The 18,152-nt window shown below is 43.6% G+C and overlaps 1 protein-coding gene across 1 annotated transcript; it reads left to right on the top strand.

Moving 5' to 3' along the window:
- The first annotated feature begins 968 nt into the window (after positions 1–968).
- RAC1 (Rac family small GTPase 1) lies at positions 969–13,877 on the top strand. The gene is made up of 6 exons (XM_088451954.1): positions 969–1,303; positions 7,697–7,768; positions 8,336–8,453; positions 9,953–10,015; positions 10,333–10,492; positions 11,946–13,877. The coding sequence occupies exons 1-6, from the start codon at positions 1,269–1,271 to the stop codon at positions 12,074–12,076; spliced, it is 579 nt and encodes a 192-aa protein (XP_088308080.1). The 5' UTR covers positions 969–1,268; the 3' UTR covers positions 12,077–13,877.
- Positions 13,878–18,152: the final 4,275 nt, after the last annotated feature.

The following is an 18,152-nucleotide window of genomic DNA, read 5'->3' as shown; positions in this document are numbered from 1 at the left end:
TACAGATCTGTTAATGAGTTGTAATAGATCACAGTAAATGATCACTATTTAATATACCTTTTAATTGTATGTTTCATATTATATCCATTTGGATATTCTCTTTTACTAATAGATGTATTAAAAGCTAACTTTTAGAAGGACAATATTACATACTGTAATTTGAGTGCCCCCCAAAAATTAGTCTTCTTTTCTTCTTTATTTTTTCATGTTATATCTTATGACTCTTGGGGAGCACTGCCGAATACCAAAGGATTGCTCTTTTATGTGGAATAGAGTATACTTCCCACATAGGTATTGTTGATACATTTCGGCTTTATTTTTTGGATCACACTAATTAATGGTGTGAGCATATCTGTGCACTGATCTCCCTCTTTTGTCAAATACATGACATACAAACTGTCAGTCAAATTAGAAACACATTTTCTAATTTCATACAGGACAATCATTCAATCTTTGGGGATGGAATCATTCTTCCCAGTGATCAGTGGGTGGGATGACTGGATGGTGACAGGCTTTCCTCACGCCTAGGGAATAGGTGGGTTTCCCCCTTGCAGTGTGGCTAAAAGCATTCAGTGTCATGCTAGCAACAGGATCCAGGGCTGGTCTGCAATAAACCCAAGCCTCATCTACAGTACATGAGAACCACAATAAATGTGCAATATGGTTGCACAAAATAAAAACCATTATGTTTAATTACAGATGTGCTACTTAGAATGAGTACCCTAGTAACATGAACTCTACATACATACACTGTATAGTAATGCAGCATGCGGCCCTAGTGTTGCGTGTGCCTGTGATGTGCGGTTTGGATAATGTACAGGTGGTGAGATTTCCCCTGACAATAATAAATACACCATGTTATTTCCTGCTGGTGGCACAGGGCCATGGTATGTGTACAGGCGGCCCCGCCCCCTGCCCGCGGCTTCCCCTATGACGTCACCACCCATGCGCGGCCCCGGCAGCCCGGGCGCGGCCCCAGCAGTCAGGCAGGCAGAGGCAGAGCTGAGCGCTGTGAGTGAGGCGAGGCCGGTAGTGACGCGGGCGCGGCGCTTCCTATATCTCTCCCAGCAGCAGCAGGCAGGGCGGTATCCTCCTCCTCCTCCTCACACCGACGGTGCCCGCATCACACGTATTCGGAGGAGCAGCACCAGCGGCCGGTCACTCCCGGGATCCGCAGCGGACGCTTTTTTTTTTATTTCTTTTTATACATAAATCTATAATCTCCTATTCCCTCTCCCCGCTCCCGGGAGCAGTGACGCCGCGCAGCCATGCAGGCCATAAAGTGTGTGGTGGTGGGAGACGGGTGAGTAGCCGGTGATGACTAGCGGTGTACGGGGAGCAGGGTGGGGCTGCAGGGTACATGTTCACCGGTCTCCCCCCATGTAACACTGACTGGGAGGGAGGGGGGCGCATTCCCTCACCTGTCCTGGCACCCAGCCTGGGGATACCCGCCCTCCTCCTCCGGGGCATCGGCCTAGCACTCGGACTAAAGGCCGGGGGAGTGAGCAGATGGGAGTGGTGCGGAGGCCGCTTATCCTCCTTGTTGCTGCAGCCAGTGAGGCCGGCTATGTCTTCCCAGCATCTGTATATACTGTACATACAGATCATAGCTACAGTAATGGTATCCTCTATAAACCTGACATATACAGCTGCTGTCCCCTATAGGCCTGACCTCTAAACAGCTACACAGGGAGTCTATCACCTATATACTGATGCACCTATGTAGCTGCTATCATCTGGTGATGACCTATATACAGATACACAGGGGAGGCTGCGATCACCTATACACCTGACCTATATGCAACTACACAGGGGAGACTATCCCCTATAGATCTGACCTATATACAGGTGCACAGGGGTAACTGCTATCATCTGATGACCTGACCCATATAGAAGCTGCTAACACCTATAGTCCTGACCTATATACAGATGCACAGAGAAGCTGCTATCACATGTAGACTTGATATATATCTATCTCTCTGCACAGGAGAGACTATTTTCTATAGATCATCTGATTTATACACGCACAGATGCACAAGGGAGGCTGTTACTATAGACCTGACCTATATACACTTGTACAGTGCAGGATGCTATTCCCTATACACATGACCTATACAACTACAGATGGAGTTAACACTACTGTTACCTATAGACCTGATCTGCATATGACTAGACATACACAGTAGTGACTGAAATCCTTCTATACCTTCCGTATAACCATTTATTTTAAGAGCTGGTTAGAACATGGATGTTCTCTATTGGTATAAACTGCAAAGGGGGTTATATAGTGTGATTTGGATTGTGCATCACTAGAGACCAATATGCTCAATTTCTGTAAGAAATTGTACTGTATTTGAACTACTGTATTAATTTCCATGGGTCAGTGTACGAAGGTATTTGTCTGAATCAATAGTAATGTGTACACCAGGGGTAGGCAACTTGTGGCACTTAAGCTGTTGTAGAGCTACACATCCCAGCTTTGCTGATAGGACATGCTGGGATGTGTAGTTCTACTGCAGCTAGCATGTCATGGGTTGCTTATCCCCTGGTATACAGACTAGCTGGTAAGATACATGTAAACAAATGTTGCTGTTTCTAGTGGTTGCAGCTACAGTGAGCAGAGTGTTTCCTGACTCTGGAGGAAAGCTGGCCTCTGGTCCCTGGGAAGATGCTACTTTAGCCCCCCCCCCCCACTGCCTTCCCCCAATTAGTTACTGACTATAGTTCACTTGTGATTAGAATAATCCTTATTCATATACATAAATTGTAAACACATTTTGTTGCAAGGTACATATGATGCTATTGATGTTGTTTCTTAGTTTGTATCATTGCAAACTATTCAATAGAGCAGTGGTTCCCAGACTTTCTTGAATCATAGTACCTTAAGCTGCCCATCCACTAGGCGATGCAGGAGACGACAGCACGATTATGACGCCGTCGTCTCCTGCGGAGTGAATTGCTTACACTGGACGTTCAGTGAATGTAGATCAATCATCCCAGAACACGGCGGTTGTCAGGTTGACCACCATGTTCGGGCGGTGATTGATGTTAAAAACGATCAGCGGCCGCACGCATTGCTAGTCGTTATTAACCTTTTAGTGCCCGATTTGCAGGTGATTACCAAGCGATGGAGCGATAACGTCCGCCGTTATCGCTCCATCGCTAGCTTTAGTCGCCTAGTGACTGGGCAGCATTAGAGGATCAGCATTTCTTTAACTGCACCCTTAGGACAACATTTTCTTATTGAGACATTCAGAAAAAAATATGAAACTTAAGTAAACTGTGCTTATATGTAATACTGAGGTTCAGCTACTGTGGTGGACAGGGTTGTGCTTCTGTTTGTCCATATATTTTATAATTGGCAGCCACAACCATTGGTTTTCTTTCACATTGAACAAAAAATAATTTTGTTTGGTCCTGGACAATCAAACCGTGGCACCCCTGAAAGTGTCCTGGGGCACCCAGTTAGGGTACCACTGCACTAGAGTCACCATCTCCGTTCTTATTCAAAGTATTGTGGATTTTGCCATTTATTATATGATGAGAGCATCTATCTTAAATGTGCATTGTAATATATAGAGTATTGGAGCAATACGTAATGCTTGCCTGCATTGACATGTATGTGGTGACTGTAGGGGCTCAACGATCCAGTAACTCCCACATGAGCCCTGTCATGAACACAAGGACATAACCATGAATCCTCAGTGTGAATACATTCATGCAGGTCAATATCAAGAGTAAACAAATGTAGTACAGGTGCATTGTCTGCAGATATTAATAGATGTATTTTGGATTATGTTGGTGCTGTGTAAATAAAATATAGTATTACTATACCTTTTCTGTTATATCATAGGCTATAAGATCTGGGCATCTGTATATACAGCCCAGTAACACACACTGAAATAAATATTGTGGTTACTCCAAGTGATTACTATTTTTTTTTTTTTATTAGATTGTTTTGGGGATAACTAACATTTTCACATCTGCCTGGAATTGACTTAAAGGTTGTGGGGTAAATTTACTAAAGTGAGTTTTTAGAAGTGGAGATGTTGCTCATAGCAACCAATCAGATTCTACTTAACATTTAACTAGCACCTTCTAGAAGATAATAGCTAGACTCTGGTTGCTATAGGCAACATCTCCACTTCTAAAAACTCACTTTAGTAAATATACCCCTGTTAGTTAATTGTTTTTTGAGTGCAGCGGACGCCCATCTGGGCAATTCAACTGTTGCTCTGTTTGGACACCTGTGCCGTATGCGCGCACCCAAAATCACGGTGTTTAGCTACGTATAGCAGCTAACCCCATCTAAAGGCCTGCTTTAGGCACCCAAACTCCTGACTTATCGTACATTTGTGCTCGCCACCTCAGGAGGCTGCGAGCAGAAATGTGTGTAACCGCGGCTATGCGTGCCCGAATGGAGCCACAATTGAATTGCTCTATTGGGCGTCCATTAGTTTAGGCGCACTAACAAAACAATCGAATTGCCCCCATATGTAGCAATTCAATTGTATTTTGGTGCCCATTAATTGTCACGCCCAATTAGATCGGGTTTAGCCGCATAAAACCGCTAAACCCATCTAAAGTCCCGGTTAGGGTGCATTGCTCCATCGGGCGGCCCGGCACTGACAGCCGTCGGCGCTAACAATTGAGTCGCCCCCCTGTGTGTTGGATGCAATCGTGTTTTAGTGACGTAGTTGTGCTCCGTTGACTCCAGTGAGTTCGCTTGCAGCGAGCGCATGGAAGTAGAGCAAGCAGTCCAAAACAATTTCATTTTCATAATGGTTGACTTGCTAACATTAAAGTAAGTTTTACTCAGTTTGTCTTCACAAATCCGACTTGTGTTGTGAACCTTTTTAAACAACCACATTTTACATCTTTAAATAAGCAGTGAATTTATCGTGTTTGTTACCAATGAAATCTCACTTTCCATGGTAACTGCTGTCATCAGTCAGACACTGAGCTAAACAGTGCAGTCTCTCCACTGTATACCTCGCAGTCATAAAGCTGGGTACACACATACGATGTTGCGACCGATCGATGTAACAATACATTAGCGATGTATTGTTACATGCTGGTTGTAACGGCACCGCGTCGTTCATTGCTTCGTCTTATCTGCAGTGCAGAACGGCACATGGGACAATTCGATTAATGACTGATCGGGCGTAGACCTTATACGATATATTCGGATCCGCGTCGACAATATATCATATGATACATCGTATAGTGTGTACCCAGCTTAAGAATTGTACGATATGAATTTAAATATGTTGCAAATAGTGTAAATGGTTAATCATGTCAAACATATTGCAGTAGTACATTGTACACTGCCATTTTTTTATAAGTGTAATATCAATGTACAATTTGCCTAAAAGCCTCATTGCAATATACAGTTCTTATCCCCAACCACTTGCAAAAATGGGTCTTGCCTCTTATTTAGGAGTATCGTCCTTGTATAAGGAAGTTTGTTATTCCTCTGAATATCTTCTTTGTTCCTCAGCGTATAATATAACCTTTAAAGCATGATTATGGAAAGGGGGAAATGGTGCAATATATAGAACAACCTTTTAGTACAGTGTTGGCTAACCTTGACACTCCAGCTGTTATGGAACTACATAACCCAGCATGCACTGCTACAGTTTTGCTATTAGGGCATGCTAAAACTGTGGCAGGGCATGCTGGGATATATAGTTCCACAACAGCTGGAGTGTCAAGGTTAGCCAACACTGATTTAGTAGAATAAAATTAGAACACGCACAAAAAAAATTATAAACGGTGTATCTTATTCATTCTAAGGTCTTGATCAGGTAGCATGAGCGTAACTACCATAGGTGCAAGGGGTGCAACTGCTATGGGGCACAGAGCTGAGGGGGGCCCATCTTCCTTGTTAAAGTTACATGCGTTTTATATACATTATTCACCATTGGGTGGTACATAGGGGCCCTTACAGACTTTTGCTCTGGTGCCTTTAAATACCCAGTTATGTCCTTGTCGGGCAGGGTGCCAATCAAGACAGAGGACACATCAGCGCACGCCTGAAAAAAGGGTGTGGGCTCATATCACGCCCCCTTTCCATCACTTTAGGGGGCGTGCCCAGCATTCGCTGAGATTCTGGGCTACCCCCAAGCTCTCCCATACCGTGCCCATGGTACTCCTGCCCTACACACACACAAACATATAACAATGTAGCTTTGGTCAGAAAGGCCATAAACATCCTACATTGTTACTTGGGAATACATACGTTATACCGCCGGCCACATGGCCGGCGGTTCAAACCCCTGCAGCGCCAGCCCGACGTCGATGGAAATCCCGATCGTCTACAAGGTAAGTATCAACTAACCTAATTTACACCCTAACCCTCCCTTAGGGGTGCCTAACCCTAATATCCCCCCCCCCCCCCCCAGTGCCTAAACCTAAGTTCCCCCCGTGGGTGCCTAACCCTCCCTCCCCCTAGCCTAAACCTAACCACCTGTGGGTGCCTAACCATAAATCTTCCGCCCACCATCCCCGGCGGCTGTCTGCGCTCGGCATCCCTTCGATCGGGTTAATTAACCCTCGCCGGGATTCTGTAGTGGAGATGCCGGCGGTCGGCATAACGACCGCCGGCAACAACTCACCCTTTCTGTTACTTGTGAGGGTTCGATGTAAAAGACTCAAACATTTTGTCAGGTAACCGCATATAAATTTATATAGTGAGAGCCTATTTCACTTTTAGTGTAGGTGTTTTCCCTATGCTAACTTGTACATGGTAATCATGTTACTAGTACTACTGGTACTATTCTGAGGATTACCTATGGTTTGCTATAATTGAGCTCATTATTACCTCCGTAACAGTGTACATCCTTTCTGAAAGTGTCCCAGTACACAGTAGCAAGATTGAGTTCCAAATTGTATTCTAAGTTGGCCTCACACGCTCCATTCCCTCCCATTCATCTGATCCGAACATATATTGTGTGTGGACCAGGTAAGAGGCTGCCATCCCATAATGATCTCTTTGGGGGCTATTGTCACAGCTTCTTGTGTGTGTGGTCCCTACAGAGAAGAGCCTCTGCCAATAATGTGTCTGACAGTTCACCTGCTAAAAAATGCCAATACATTTGCTAAAGTAGAAAAAAAAAAAAATGAGACCCTGTAAAGTTATATTGAACTAGCAATGTATGCTCCTGTGACACTGGGCTGTATCTGTGTAGTAGTGGAATGCCAGAGCAGTGGGGAGGAGGAACTGTGCCCTAGGGATTGGGGTGATGGCCCCTCAGCGCTGCCTCCTGTGCTTAGCAACTCAATGTTTTTATTTAGCGAACAACTGGGCATGGATGGCAAAATGTATATACAGAATTCATCTGCCTATCCTGTTTACATGGTACTGTACAATGAGGAGGATGTTTACCATATTTACATAAAATCTAACCAGACTGAAAGCTTTCTGCTTTTTTTTTTTTTGCTTTTTCATTTTGTATTTTTCAATTACTCGTAGTAGTAGTAGTCACACAAAAATGTGAAGAATACCATTTGTGTGTTGCTCAAAGAAACCTCAGCATAGCATAATAGTAGTTGTATGTCATATAAAATCACACCACAAGAGGACCATCGGTTAGATCAGACATTAAACTTATTGGCAAATACACCATTTTTTTATTTTCTTTATTTCCGTGTTGAGTATTTAATGCTTCAACTAACTCTTTATCTTATTTTACAGAGCTGTTGGTAAAACTTGTTTGCTGATCAGTTACACCACCAATGCGTTCCCTGGGGAATACATCCCAACTGTGTAAGTAAAATCTATAGGACAAGTAAGCAACAAAAATCAATGCATATAGAGGTACTATAATGAGGCTAAGATCTGCGACTTGACAGCATTCATACCTTTCTGGACATGCACAGTTTCCCTAGCTCCCTAATCAGGCATGATGCACTGTATAAGGCATTAGCCCTAGCCAGCATTAGGCATGTTCGTTGTGAAGGCTGTGCAGTGTAGTATGGGGTTTAAAATGTCTTTAGACAATGGAAATATGTCATGTATACAGCAGCTTTTGGTATATCAGCCTCTCAATAATGGCAGGAACTCCTCATCTGCATGTATAGAAACTGCATATGACTGAATGCAAAAATATAATCAACCTATAACCTGAATTAAAACTTAAGTTAAATATTTAATTGAATCTTCTCACCTAGGCTACTGTGATTTGTCACATGATCATCTTGTAATATTTAGAGCACATCTTGGCCAAGTTTGCTTTTACTGTATGGTCTTGATGGGAGAAAAATATTGAACTTTTAATTACCTTTTTGTTTTATTATTGATCAATACATTTATATTTTTTGATCCCAAACTTAGATTCGATAACTATTCTGCCAATGTTATGGTGGATGGAAAACCAGTAAATCTGGGTTTGTGGGATACAGCTGGACAAGAAGATTACGATAGATTGCGTCCTTTATCTTACCCACAAACGGTAATTATTGGGTTGTGCAGTCTGAGATTCTATTGCTCTTGGTGTTGTGCAACAGATACAAGCTTAGGGTCATTGGCTTTCACGTTAATAACAATGTGAAGCCTTTTGTTGTAAGAACAGTCTGTAATTACTCCCAGGTGCTCTAATTTCTTGCATCATTGTAATCAAAGGCCAGTATGAAATTTGAGGCGAAAAGTCCAGACTTTTGCCTGCTGGACTTTTCGTCTGGAATTGAATATCGGCCAAAGTCTTGCTTATATGCCTTTCCTCTTAAAATAATCAGGATTATATTCAGTATAAAGAGCATTCAATATGACTGTTTTACAGCTAAGAAGGTGAGGGCAACCTTTCTGTATATGATCTACCAGCCAGATTGGGAAGCATTGAGCTAACCTTGTACTGTACTATCAGCAGATAAGACTTGGTGACTCTTACCCATTGAGTCATTGTCTGGGCACTAAAGCTGGGTACACACTTTTTTGATTACAGGCTGATTGGGTAAAACTCTCCCGATCAGCCGTGCAGTCTGACCCCCTGTCAGCTGCCTGTGAGGTGCATATACACCTTGCAGACATAGCACAATGTGTACGGGCCTCTATGGGGGGCCGGGCCGATAAATATGAAACTGTACATAAGATGCGACCTCCCAATCCCGACCGTTGTAAGATCGTTAAAAGCCGTTTATCAGCTAAAGCTCCTGCATCGGGACAGCGTACACACCTGTACACTCTGACGGCCGTTCTCTCGATATTGAAAGAACGGCCGGACGATTGTATATAGGTGTGTACCCAGCTTAAGTATTTGTTTGGATTTTGTCTACAGACTGATGATCCTATAAATAGTATACAATAAGATCTGGATTCATTAGAGTGACTGTAATCAATATATACCCAGTATGTCTACAAATGACTATCTTAAAACCATACTTCCTCTGCTTAGCTTCTGCTTCACTTGTCTACAGTGACACCTTTGGTATTGTGTGTATTAAAAGTAAAGCCAAATTCATCTCTTCCATCTCCTCTGAGTTGGTGCTGATGTCCTGAGGGTTATCTGCACAAGTCTTTATTGTAGAATACATTGCCTGAAATGTTTAATAGTTGTCTCCCGTCCCCCCAAAAAAGTGAGCAGAGCTACTGTGAAGCACTATAATCTGCTTTTGAATCTGAATATTTTTTATTAGGCTTTAAGCCCGAGCCCCCCTGCTTCCAATGTTTCGGTGAGTTAGTTAATTACCCGCTGCTGGCGGAGCTGTTGTCCTAATCTGTCAGTGCTGCCACCTTCTGTCGGTGTGGGCTTTAATTTACAGAGCTTATTGCTTGCAAAGCACAATGCTTTCTATGTCCGTTATGATCTGAAATCTAAAGCACGCTGACTGGGGGGGAAATAAAAGGAAGGGGTAATTTCATTCTATGTTTTCAATGTCATGTCCCTGATTCTAATTAGTGTCTAAAGTGTACATTTTTATCCGAAGCTTACCACTTCCATCTTCCTATTTCTAGGATGTATTCCTAATCTGCTTTTCACTTGTGAGTCCGGCATCATTTGAAAATGTCCGCGCTAAGGTAAACACTCCACTGGCATGTGCTATATTTACAGGGATGTGGGGATGTTTATATGTAGCGAGCAGGAGGTTTTTGTTCTCTGGGGTGAGAAGTTCAGAGCTTGCTGAAATGAATCAACATAAACTGTGCACTGACCTAAATAGAGAGGCTGGAGCCGCGTACTGGGGTGTTTGGACTGACGTTCTGACCTGTGTTATCCTGTATGCGTTAAGATGCTCTTTTGTTCTTAAGGCAACAGGGGGACTTGTTCATATTCTTTTAGACTTTGGCTTGAATACTAGTTTGTAGTTATTTACTTTTATTTATTTTTTTAATAGTGGTACCCGGAAGTCCGACATCATTGCCCTAACACCCCCATTATCCTTGTGGGAACAAAACTTGATCTGAGAGATGATAAAGACACCATTGAGAAGCTTAAAGAGAAGAAGCTTACACCTATCACCTATCCTCAGGGACTTGCCATGGCAAAGGAGATTGGTATGTGAACACAATGTTTACCAGCTTTCCATCTGCCAGAACATGGGCAGACTGACTGTCGTGCTGTAGTCGTCATAGTCTGTGTTCTGTTTACTCACCTTCAAAATATTTATGTAACATCATTTCTTAGAGATAATATCTACGTATTACTGCGGATAGGAGATCCTATGCCTATCCTGCATTGCCTGTGCTCTAGTAATGTGTGTATATCGCACTTACCACTCCTGCTGTCTTGTTGGGTCTCCTGTTTGCGGCTGCCCTACCACTGCATAGCCACTTATATGTGCAAGATACACACTTTGTCTGTTTTGCACACTTTTAACTACTAGAAAAAAAAAATAGACAAAAAGCCATGATTGCATGGGTGAATATATTTTTAATGGTTTAAAAATGAATTATTTTGTAAATGCTTTAGACCTCAAATGGTAAACTCTTAGTACAGCAGGAACAGTCTGATATTTACAGCTCTCCACACCTGCTAAAGTAAACTCCGTTAGGAGGAAGTGATGAGCTAAAATAACAGATGGCTAAACTGTCCTAAGGGCAAATTATGTCATAGGATATAAACACTTTGATCTATGCTATGGGTCAATGAAAAAAGTAACATTAAATACATTATCTGTTGCCAGCGACATTTGATTAGTATTCTAGCCAGAATCAGTCTGACTCTTCTTTTGTTGAAAAGATGTGAGATCCATTTCTAATGTCTGCCGAATTGGACGACATGTCGGCAACATCATCTAGTGTGTACCCTCAATGTCACTGACTGCTCGCTGCTGCGCTTCGACAGCGACATCGTCTGTCTGACTGCATGCAGGTCAGACGGGCGACACCGTCAGGGAGGGCCATGCTGTGGCTTGCCACTGCGTTTGAACACCGTTGTAGGGGCGTGCATAAATTATCCACTGCGATGCCTTACCGAGCCTGAGGCCTGATAGCGTGCGTAGAAGTTGGCAATTTCTGAGTAAGGTCAGGGCTTGTGCAAGTGTGCGTGAGGCTGCGATAGTACTCATAGAGATATATCTATCTCTCATTTATTTTATTTTGTTTTCACTAGTGAATGAACAGACCGCATATAACTACATGTTTTATGGGTTGTGGAGGCTTAGATTTTTTTATATGGATAACATGACTGGATGGGAGGAGAAGGGTTGTACCTATTGGATAGAGTTGGGTTAAAATAAATAATATCGAAGTTTCAGCTTTCCATTACTTATTAGTAATTAAGTCTATTAAAGGCAGCCTACCAAATAATAGTTTTTATTGATCTTGTGTTTATTGGTGAATAGTACATTGGAAAGCTAAGTCTTTACATTCTTTTTATTGTTGCCTTTGTATAGGCTGAGGCTGACCCAGGCCATGCTATCTTTTTAGCTCGTATGTAAGTTCTTATACTGTAGATTGGGAAACGCCCTCAGCATGAGGAAATGACGGCCTGGCTTTCTTCCAACAGGTGCAGTGAAATACTTAGAATGCTCGGCACTGACACAGCGGGGGCTGAAGACCGTGTTTGATGAAGCAATAAGAGCTGTCCTCTGCCCACCCCCAGTGAAGAAGGGGAAGAGAAAATGCCTGATTTTTTAATCCTCACACTCCTCATCCTGCTCCAGTCTGAGACTCAAAATGCCAAATCCCAGCCCTATTTTTACTAAATCATTCTCTACCTATAAAATCTTGAATCTAAGACATACTCTGTTTACTCCATCCCATAAGTGACATGTATTTTTTCCAGGCTCTACTAAAAATGCCCTCCTGAATGATAGATCAGTCTACTTGGCCTACTGACAACGGTTTTCCTTTTACTTCAACTTACTAAATGTTGCCAAAACACCCACTCAGTTCGGTTCCCTATTCTGTCCTGTCACACATGAGCTGTCCCCACTAGAAAGACATGACTTTTTACTGATTTCACTTCTGGAATAAAAACAAACTGTACTTATACAAACTGATATTGTTCCTATACTGACAGTAGGTAAGAGACTTACTGCATATATTAAATACTTTATTAATCTAATTCACTGTATTGCTTTGTAAATCAGAATGGTTATTTAGGAATGTTAGATCTATTATGTATCTTTTTACTGCTTGGGTTAAAAATAAAGTTTTGCTTAAAGGGTACTAATCTGCTCTTTTGGATGAAAACTATAAAGGTGGAAATAATTAAAATAGGCGTCAGGGTATTACTAGTAAACATAAGCAGCAGTATTTAAAGGTGACACTATCGCTTTGAAACTAGTCAAACAAAACAATGTGTTATGAATGCAGTAGGAAAGACTACTAATAGGTGAGTATTTGGCATCATCTAATCCCTTTACCCCATGTTATACAGGGCATTGGACCCCCTCATGAGTCTGGGTGGGCACTTGAGGGGAATACGCTGACCTGGTATTACGTGCTTATTTCTGGATCACAGTGTAATACACCTGTGCTTATGTAACCAGATGGATATAGTGGGGAGGGGGTCACTAAGGTTTATAGTGCTCATTCCCACAGATTCTAAAATGTACAAGCTTTTCATGTTGGCTTGCTTATATATTATCTTGTATTCTAATATCTCTTGAATTATTGTAACTTGCTTTCTTTTGTAGTTCATGAAATTGTACCCGATACAGTTTTTTAAATATTCCATGTTTGCTTAACAGCAGCGTCTCGTTAGCCTTTCCTATAACACTAGGTGTACAAATCATGTGAAACTGCTATACAGGCGCTGATTGCTTTTTCTTAGCTGCTTTTTTCCTTATGGCTCGTTCACAAATTTTATTGCACTTTTTCACATGTTAAATGCATGAAAATCACATTAAAAATCGGACAAATAAGAGCCTATGGTGCCGACCACACTATTACATTCTAAAATGTACATTGTAATTAAAATGTTAGAATTCAGAACTTTATCATGCAGTAATAGCTCGCTTTTCCTACAATAGATTGTATTGGTTAAAGCGAAATGCTTGGGAAAACTCTTCAGGAATGTATCTAAAGTCCGCAATTATTTTCAAACATTAATTTTTCCAACACGTATGAGTGAGCCTTTAAAGCTTACATACAGACGCAGCAGCTGCTAAATATTGTAGACTATATATTTTTTTCATTTTTTTTCTATTGGAACTTTTTTTTTTTTTTTTCTAGAATTGCATTTATCAATTCTGTTCTCTAGGGTCTGTGAGGTTTTAATTATAGGACAAGTATTAATGGTATGACGCACACCCCTGACTAAACACTATTTGAAGGGACAAATGACTCAACCTTTCTACAACGTGAACAAAATCAAAGCGCATTACAGGATGTTGCAAAAAATATTGTGAACAGTGTTTTTACATTGATCTTTTGCTAATGCAATTTAGTGTTTTACATGCATGTTTGAATTAATAAATCCTTTAAACTACAACATCTTGTGCACAGTTTTTTTATTTTTTATTTTTATTTTCTTTCAATTGTGTAAATGGATTTTCTACTTCAGGGTTGACCTTGGGGTATAGGTTGGGAACCAAATCCGGGCACCACGCAGTTAAAGCTTTTAGCTCCCAGGATGCACTTGGGTCCACTCTCCCTATAACCCCACCCCCAGCCAGAGGCACCTCAGTTTAAGTTGTGCCCGGCCGGAGTCTGGTCACCGTTTAGTGCAGTGGGGAGCTGATTAGCAGCCCCTAAGCTTTATTTTTTCTAAGTACAGAGTTTTTTTATTTTTACTTTGGACTTTCAGAGCGGCAGCGTCGGACTGTCCATAGGACGTCTAAGCTGCTGCTCCGTCACCCCGCCGGCGCTGAGACGCCAGTACAGATCTGGGGATCTCAGCGGGACCTCAGAGTCTGTACTAGCCGGACTCTGCGGGCGCCCAGGACTGCTGCCGGATCTACGGGGAGCAGGTAAGGTCGCGGATCACCGCTTGCGGTGATCCGCGCATTTAATATGCAGTCCTGTGCCTCTGGTCTCCGGGGACAGACCGGAGGCGCCGGCAGTGGCGGCGGGCCCCCCATACCCCCCCGTGTGTCCACTAGACCACCAGGGACTTACTGATCGGCGCTGGGAGTCGGCGTCCCGGGAGGTTAATAGCCGGCCAGGGGAGGAAGCTTTCCCTGTTACAGCGGCTCCTCCCCTCAGCTCAGCGCGCCTTTCAGTATGTATAGTCTGGTGTCGCTGAGCTGCTTCCTCCCGCGGGCCACGCTTCTTCTGAGGTCTCCAGCGGCCATTTTCTTGTAGTGCAGCAGCAGAGCTCCGGAGATGGCAGTGAGTCCAGTCCCCCTGCGTACCTCACCATCAGGTCAGTGTACACAGCGCTGTAGCCTTCCCAGACACTGAATCTGGGTAAGTTGAATGCAGTGTAATAGTGCAGTATATTATGACATGTTTATGTATATATGTATATATCTGCATGGTATGTGACTTATGCTAGTGCTGACTGTCTGTATTTAATTCTCTCACCTGTCAGTGTATATCTATCCCTTTTCCTTATCTGCCCTAATACAGCTGTACTTAGGGTGGTTCTGAGACCTCACATTTATATACTCGTTGATATTTGTGAGGTTTGTCACATACTGTTGCGTGCTGCACGTTGCCACATTTTCGTTGGAACTGTGTGTTGCATACGCTGAAAATGGGTCCCTGTGGCTAATTTTAGCATCAGTCAGGACCAGTATAGCACTGCTTGATATTTCCGCCAAGATTGGTCAGATATGTTTGACCAGGAGATAGAGCGTTATACTGCACCCATTTTTGCTATCCTGCAAGTCATGTGCTGCAGGTGTTAGTGCGGAGGATTTGTTTCATAAAGGGTTCTGTGTGTGGCGTCATCTGGTGCCGGCCCCTTTCACGACCCCCTTGGGAGGTTTGTTTTCTCGGGATCCTCTCAATTGCGGATCGCCGGGTGGGCCCCATTGTTGTACCTCACTTGGGGTTACTTCACCATACTGCCCTTTTCATCTCGCAATTTCTTGCACTCTTCCCCTGTGACACAGACTATCGCTCCCTGCAGGGGTTTTTCGCAGTATATGAAATCCCCCTGGTGCCACCATAGTCTGTCATTCCCCTTGCAGGGATTCCCACGGCCACCCTGGGTGGATGTCGTTTTCTACGAAACGCAAATTGGCGTGGTTGACGCCCTGTGGTTACTTCCCAGTTGGCTGTGTGTGAACTGGATACTGTTTTGGGCTCTTACACGGGGGGAAGCCTATTTCAAGTATTATTATCCCTGCTTTGGGCTGGTGGCAGGTCCATTCTGGTTAGAGTGAATGTTGACCTGCACCTGTATCATACACCCTCAGTATTGCGTGCCTTCTGGTTCCCTGTTGCTGACTAGCGGGGGGATCGCATGGCGGGACTCTGGCTGTTGTCAGTTATGAGGTATTACAACAGTGTTTGGCCTCCTGTCCCAAATTCCCTGAGGGTCATCACGAGCCCCTCATGGGGTGGATGGGCGTGTTACTCGTCAGATTACAGACGTTACTATGCACACTATGGTGTTACAGTCCAACTCTGGGGATTCTGAAGCAACCTTCAGTGACTCTTTGTCGGTGAAGGGGTTCTTCCAATTTGCGTACCTGTGTTCTCCAGTCTCCATTATTCCTCGAGGGAAGTGTTTCAATCGAGACAGATGCTTTCCTGCTGGTGGCTCCTGATTGCCCCAGATGTCAGGGGTACTTGGTTTTTCGGAGTCTCTCCATCGATACTCCATTCCTGATTCTTCACTACCCAGACCTGTTGTCTCAGGGTCCTGGGGTTTGCCTTGGACCTGGGTCGTTTGTCTTTGACTACGTCCCTACAGTGGTCTTACGGCTTCCATGGCTTTGTCATCGTTGGAATGATTGGAGCACATGGATCAGCTTTTGCTGGGACCTACCACAAACTGTGGCAGCCATCATTCTTATGGTATTATACCTATCGATACGATCCTCTGGTGTCCAGGATTTCCAGATATTCTGGCATTCCTTCCGGCTGGCTTGGGTTTCACCCTCTGCCTGGCCTTCCTGACAGTGCAGATCTCTACACTGTCAGTATGATTAGGTTATGGAATTGCTCCGCTCTGATATCCAGTTCATCCTTTGGAGTGTTTTCTGGATTATGCCTCCATTTGTCCTCCCTAGGGACTCCTTGGGAGTTAGGAGTGGTTCTTTGTTAACTCCGGGTGAAAGTTAATGGAACCGCTGGTTGTGATAGCCAAAAGCAATAGACCATGTAATGGCTTTCTCTCTTTCTATCAGGGAGTTTATATCAACCAGGTGAGTGTCGGAATTGGGAGCGTTCTCATGTGGCTCCCTCTTCTGGAGGGCATCTTGTCAGGGTGTGAGTTGCTCTCATCCTGTGTTTCTTCTTAGTGATTTTCAGGTTCCATATTATTCTGGAACTTATGGTGCGGCCATTCAGTCCCCAGTCCTCTCGGCTGGTGTGGCCTCATTGACTGTGGTCCGGCCTCTGTGGATTTATGTGATCCATTCAAGTTCCTGACGGAAATCGGACTCCTTATTGGTGGTCTGAGATTTCTGGTTTTAACAGGAAAGGAGGGCCGGCCTATGGCCATATGTTGGCTGGACGGCCTCGTATGTCTTCTTCAGGGGCCTACCCATGGGTAGGCCTTTCTGTTGTTGCTGCTTGTTTTTTCTCGGGCCATGTAACCCTCGTGGGTGGCTCGCTGTGGCGCCTTGGCTGCTTTGCTAGGTGGCCACGTGGTCTTCTGTCCACACCTTTTTAAGGTTCTAGGCATTGTTTTCCTTTGCCTCTCAGGATGCTTCCTTTTTGGCGGCGGATTCTCCTCTCAGCACAGGAGCGTCCCCTCCCTTGGTTGAACTGCTTTGGGACATCCCCAAGGTCTACCCTATGGACTCTGAAGTAGAAAACAAGAGATATGGTAAGAACTTACCTTTGTTATCTCTTTCTACGAAGTCCATAGGGTCCACAGGGTGCCCGCCCTGACGCACCTGGCTTCAAATGGGCTGTGTGACTGGTCACCGGTTTTCTGTCTCCCATTTCTGTGAGTATGGTTATCGAGTGTTCCAGTTTTCTCTCTTTTTTTTTTTTTTCTCCTCCTCTGGCCTTTGGCTACTTACAAACTGTGGTGCCTCTGGCTGGGGGTGGGGTTATAGGGAGAGTGGACCCAAGTGCATCCTGGGAGCTAAAAGCTTTAACTGCGTGGTGCCTGGATTTGGTTCCCAACCTATACCCCAAGGTCAACCCTGTGGACCCTATGGACTTCGTAGAAACAGAGATAACAAAGGTAAGTTCTTACCATATCTCTTGTTTTAAAGACCTACAGTCACAGATTTGCAATAAACAATAGACATGACAAGTGTGCAGAGGTATGAAGAATAATATGACCAACTCACACATGGAACATGAGACCTCCAAATTGAGAAAATGGGAGCAAGTACACCTGTGTACCTTAAGGTTGTGTCCAGCAAGAAAAGGGGAGGGGGAGGGAGAGAGAGAGATCACAAGACTTCATAGAAATGTCAAAAAGATTTGTTTAATTTACGCCATCTTAAAAATACAGCCATCCATCGCTGTTTCGGTCCTATGCTTTGACCTTTGTCAAGATGCAAGTACATACAACACTGAACATATAAATACACACACTAATTACATAATTAATGCAATTGCATTGATCAAACACCTCCCTCAAAACACCTGTGTGGTACCTGTTACATGTATAATCAACAAACTGACCGGCTAT

Source organism: Taudactylus pleione, unplaced genomic scaffold, assembly GCF_031769625.1.
Source record: "Taudactylus pleione unplaced genomic scaffold, aTauple2 ptg000032l, whole genome shotgun sequence".
Taxonomy (NCBI): domain Eukaryota; kingdom Metazoa; phylum Chordata; class Amphibia; order Anura; family Myobatrachidae; genus Taudactylus; species Taudactylus pleione.
The sequence above is the reverse complement of the archived record's forward strand: the minus strand, read 5'-3'. Positions and strand labels throughout refer to the sequence as shown.